The sequence below is a fragment of the Phanerochaete carnosa genome (genome assembly GCF_000300595.1).
Source record: "Phanerochaete carnosa HHB-10118-sp unplaced genomic scaffold PHACAscaffold_241, whole genome shotgun sequence".
Classification (NCBI taxonomy): domain Eukaryota; kingdom Fungi; phylum Basidiomycota; class Agaricomycetes; order Polyporales; family Phanerochaetaceae; genus Phanerochaete; species Phanerochaete carnosa.
Genome location: NW_006767868.1, coordinates 1 through 5,452, shown reverse-complemented (window position 1 = coordinate 5,452; position 5,452 = coordinate 1). Strand labels below are relative to the sequence as shown.

The 5,452-nt window shown below is 48.9% G+C and overlaps 2 protein-coding genes across 2 annotated transcripts; both read left to right on the top strand.

The window, feature by feature from the left end:
* Nucleotides 1–1,507: 1,507 nt before the first annotated feature.
* Nucleotides 1,508–2,615, top strand: PHACADRAFT_108187 (uncharacterized protein; the record flags this gene model as incomplete). Its single annotated transcript, XM_007402562.1, has 5 exons — nucleotides 1,508–1,721; nucleotides 1,775–1,883; nucleotides 1,939–2,083; nucleotides 2,141–2,360; nucleotides 2,416–2,615. Coding segments are annotated over 5 exons (888 nt in total), but the record flags the coding sequence as incomplete, so codon positions are not given.
* A 2,112-nt stretch (nucleotides 2,616–4,727) lies between these two features.
* Nucleotides 4,728–5,263, top strand: PHACADRAFT_57990 (uncharacterized protein; the record flags this gene model as incomplete). Its single annotated transcript, XM_007402561.1, has 4 exons — nucleotides 4,728–4,818; nucleotides 4,870–4,980; nucleotides 5,039–5,060; nucleotides 5,110–5,263. Coding segments are annotated over 4 exons (378 nt in total), but the record flags the coding sequence as incomplete, so codon positions are not given.
* Nucleotides 5,264–5,452: the final 189 nt, after the last annotated feature.

Here is a 5,452-nt window from a genome sequence, read left to right as displayed (position 1 = left end):
GATGGTGGGGGCGGAACAGTACATCAAGAAAGGGCAGGGACCACGAGTAGCTCGGCAGGAAGTTTGTGCTGGGATCTGGGTGTGTTTGTCTTGGTCTGGATAGTCAGGGGAAGGTGTGGGGCGATATCTTTGCATGGACATGACACGATAAGCATACGGAGATGGTACAGGAGCTAGTGACATACCTTTGCCCTCTAGCCAGACAGGTCCCACAGCGTCTCCGCTTCATTGATACCGTGTCTCTGCTTGATTGACATTAAGTTGGAAAGTTCTTGAAGGCTGTACCATCAGTGTTACGGCTGCGATAGAAGGTAGTTGCGGTAGGGAGATAAATGAGTGACGAGAGGCACTGGTCGAGATACCACTTTTGGACGATGAGAAGCGCCCAAGAATCGAACGGCTTTCCAGCAGCATAGCGGGAGGGGGGTAATTCTCTAAGCATAAAGGAAGATATATAACTGATATAGATACCTTCAAGTACATCAGACTCAAAAATTGTGCGACGCTCGTGGGTTTTGGGCATGTAAACACGACATTCTTCGTACCTTGGATGCCTTGCACTTAGACGCGGAACACGCTAACAGCAGCGCGTCAGGTATCGCATCAGGTAGCGCGTCGAATAACGCGTCGAGTAGCGTGTTTGGTTTGTTTGAGACGCGATCTTGTTCACTTTTTTTCCACTTTTGTTGCTACACTTCTACATTTTCCTTCATTGAGTATGCCGGAGTACCGCAAACTTCTTGCTGCTACCATCACCATTCAACGTTGATTTCACGGAGTTAACCCGGATGGCTCGCACCTGGCCCTTCAAGCCATCTGGATCGATGCTACAGAGAAAGAAAGAGCCAAAGCTAAGAAAGGCTCTAGAGAACATGATGGAATGGTGTTCACTCTTACACCTGACCGATGATGTTCAAGGGGATTGTGCAGTGCACAGCAGGAGGTCTATCCCCCTGCACCATGGTCTACATGGCTGGGACCAACACAAACCGGCAAGGACGTTAAAGAGACCAAGAAGACTGCGAAGACTGCGCACCAAAAGAGGAAGAAGGCCTCCTCCTTGCCAATGCAAGAAGATCCTGATGTGCTCGAGCCACTGACAACCCTTTGGCTTCGTGACATTCATGCGACACCTCGTACTGTGATCCTGGACCTGGGAAAGCAGTTCCTTCAGGTAAAGTTTGCATTGGGCTTGGGTAAAGTGAGCCTTTTTACATATTTTCTCATGATAGATCCAGTTGCACACGCATGTCATGTGCCAGCCATATACTCGTTCATAGTGGGACGATGAAATTTGCCAAGTCAACAGCTCTGTTTGTTACTTTCTCCACTCTTCCCCAAAGCCAGCCTTATCCAGAACATCTAGGATCGAGTATTCAAGGTTGGCATGGCCTTGGATTTTGGAGACTATATTCTGGCATTTTTGACAGCAGATAACATCTTTACGGTGCGTGGAATACTCTACTGGGTTGTGTTATAAAAATCATAATTTCCTTACCTCTAGCCACACTGGGCCGCAGGCAGAGATGATCTGCCTAAACAACATATCAATGTCTACCAGGACTACGGCCGTTTCTTAGCAGGATTCGGAGTGTGGGTCGTGTCTAGGCTAGAGAAAGAATATGATTGCTCCAGTTTGGCCATCAACGCCCTGCGCGGAGCCAATGAAGTTATTGGCGGCTTTGGAGTATACACCAGCTCAGAAGTGTTCTATCTTGCAGGTACAGATGGGTCGTTGCCTCTACTGAATTGGCTCACACTGCTACTCTCGCAGGTATCCCTGTGTTTATAACAGAGCGGGAGTTTCTGTCATCTCCTTCACGAATGGCCAGGTTTTGTGATGCCTTTTGGGTATTTGCTTGCCGTGCCCACTTGGAGCTTGAGTATGTGGCGAGCCTGTCTCTATGATGGATGTTAAGCTTATAGAAATGCACAAAGAAAATTTCTGCAACCCTACTTTGATGGGTACATCATTGCTGTAGACAATCAGCAGCATATGAAGTACTCGTACTGGCTTCACATCTATGCAAAACACCAAACGTTCATGTCTGAATGTATGCGAGAGCTTGTATCAACCTATGTGGTGCGTATAGACCGAGTCTCCTCTATTGTTACAGTTAGCTCATTTTCCATACCACAGGATACATTAGATTTGCTTGGAGCATGTCAAGGGCAACTGTTTGTGCGGTCTCCCGCTGTTGGGCTGTACGATGTGTTTGAACCAACATACCTCAGAAACACTCTTGAGAGAAGAGAGAACAACCTTGGTGGACTTGTATTTGGACAGGAATTATGGTCTAAACTAGGTGATACAGCACCTGACTTGGAGGATCCATTATCCAGTGTGTTATGCACTAAAGGTAAGTATATTTCTGATTGTCTGTCGATACAGATGGCTACTAAGTTGTTCTGGAGGTATCTCTCTGACAGCAGAGACACATCTCGATCTGCCCATCTATGAGGCCACATTATTTGTGGACAAGACCAAATTACAAAAGGCCTCTGTTCTCTCACGTCTTTACCGTGGAGAAAATTCAACAAAGAAGCAGCTGTGGACAATTATCCCAAATTATCCAGAGAATATTGGAAGTCGAGACAGACATACTACAAAGTAAGTGGAGATATCTTATATCAAACATCCTGCTAACCCAAGGAACAGTCTGTGCCTCAACAAGATTACAGGGAACAACAGAACCTCAGAGCTTTTCCACTATATCGTCAACAAGACACGCAAGGTTGCTATCGGCCCCCTGGAGTACTGTGCAGTCGCACGAAGAGTCTACCGTCAAGGTGCAGGAAAAAAGAATCCTCTGTACGTATATTGTCCATGTCTAATTTAACATAGCTAAACTGTGTTCTGGTCACGTAGGATCATTGTATGCCCGAATAGTCCAGCTGTACCACCGACGTTTGCAGCACGTGAGCATGCTCGGAAGGATAGCATTGGAAGATATAAACCTGGGATGCAAAAGAGTGCATATAAAGGAAGCAACGGTCCAGGTGGATGGGGTGTGTCGAAGTGTGCTCAAGAGAACAAGCAGAATACTCAAGAAGGTAGCAAGGAAGAAGAGATAGATAATATTTCAAAACCTAGAAAGAGGCAACGCCTGGGCGCAGATGCTCGCCTTGTGCTCCAGACTTCTCAGCAATGAATAAAATTAGGATTGAGCTACAGAGTGGTGCGCACAACTCATTAACACCGTGAGATCAGTGAAGAGAGGGCCCCAAGTGCGTAGTTGCACAGGCGAAGGACATCACTTGCCAGTCACGGTGTAGAAGGGCGTGTTGTGTGTATATATATACAGCTGGTTGCACCAAGTCACGCTGAAGGTAACGAGGTATTCGAGGTCCTCTGGTGGCCATCACAGAAATTCCATCTACAGCAAGCAAATCACTGATCGCACGCGCGTCAACAAGCTGGCAGCTCCCTGTTGCAGTACAACTGTGACCGTGAGTGATTGCGAAATGCAGGGCGGAGGAGTGTCAGGCGGGTCAAGGTATCTCAGGTGATGGCGGATTACCAAACGCGGCGGACGCGTCTCCTTCGCTCGCTCTAGCGCCTGCGGAGTTTTCGAACCCCGAGTTCTGAAGATTTGCTGGGGGACGTCTATCGTTCTTGGAATAGCTGTAGAAGACGACCTGTGCATGCGGGTACAGTCTCATCTTACGATAGTCTCTTTTATAATCACATTTTATACCTGCTGTAATTGTAAAGTGACTGCTTATGCGAGAAAACTTTTGTCTGCGGGCGAGACGGCGGAGCTGAACATGTTTAGCGGCATTACTTATGTTTATGAGCGCGGGATTGAAACTTGTGTGGCGCGGTTTATTTTTTGTGCAAACTAGCATTGGAAGCTAGCTGCAGCTGAGACGTTGGCCGAGAACACTCAGTCTGAATAAAAGGGAGCAATGTGGATTCCTTGTGCGCGTTCGGTCGTTTTAGTCCGCCTGCGAGCAAGCGGGCTAACGCGCGCTTAATCATAAATTTTCAACTATGACTCGAATTGCGAGCTCACCTTCCGAAATCGTAGGGCGTCTACACGGTATCGGTCGTGCAGCTTTCTGCTGGTGCACTTTTGCAGTGAGCTTTCGTGCATGATCGGACGTACACGGACTTGCACGAAGTTGCACGAACAGTGCTACTGAGCATTCGTACGCGGCTATGCACGTACGCAACCGTTCGTTCTCGTTCTCAGGCTTGCTCCTTGCCTACCAAATCGTGCCTATTTACTGAGCCTCTTCCAAACTCTTCCACTTTTGTTCAACAGCAACTCTCATGCAATTGGGGGCGACACTCACGCTATCTATACGTGCCGTTTTGTTCGGCCGGTACATAGGCACCGGCATTGCCTGAGTCGCTTCGTGTCGAGCTTCGGCGACGACAACGTAGCGCGTCCCCGCGCTCCGACATGGTATTTCTCATCATTGCTTGCCTTGGCCCCTAGCGAGTCAGCATCCGGTGGTACCGACGGATCGAAACTGCGCTAGCGCGCTCATGCAGCGAACGGTCTTCTCTCCGTGTCGCCGGACATACGCTGACGCCTACTACCTTGTTAAATACTGCCCCACCTCGTTCAAATGGGCTTATTCAACTTGTCACAACGACCATGGAGAGCATAACACCTGCGACTTGCACCGCGCTCTGCGTTGGATGCCTCGCCTACATTCTACTGAGAGTTTTCCGCACTTTCGTGGGCACTACAGGTGCCCGAGGGCTTGCGAAGCTCCCTGGACCTCGCGGCTGGCCAATTGTCGGCTACCTGCGTACCATCGAAGAACCCGTAAGTAGCGCATACAGACAGTGGAGCGAAATCTATAGTAAGTTCTACTATGCCTCGTCGCCTTTTCCAGGTGCTCATTGCCAAATAGAATCCGACATAGTAGGCGTGAATATACTGGGGAACAACATTGTCATAGCGAACACACTCAAAGTTGCGACTGGACTCTTGGAGACTCGATCCGCCATCTATTCTGATAGGTGTGTCACGTTCTGCCCCTCCCCGCAGACACATCGCTAACTGACTCAGGCCGAATACAGGTCTTACTATGATGAGAGAGCTGTAGGTTACTCGGCCGGGCAAACTAGCAATCTTGCTGATCCGCGCTTAGGGTTAAATTTGATTGGAATATGGGAGTCGCGCGATACGATTCTCATTGGCGCGACACTAGGAAGGCGGCCTCTCAAGGATTTCACCAGCAAGCGATCCTGCGCTACCGGCCGTCGAAAACCAAAGCGACACTCAAGCTTCTCCGTAACCTCATGGACACGCCGGAAGACTTGCGAAGTTGCATCAAGTTGTACGTGAAGTAGCCCCTTTCTGCATGATAGCTATGAGCTGAACATCCCAAAGCTTCGCCGGGCAGCAAATTTTGCACATTACGTACGGTCTCAATATTCAGGACAAACACGACCCGTACATTGTAGCTGCCGAGCGCGCGGTGCGCATAGTTG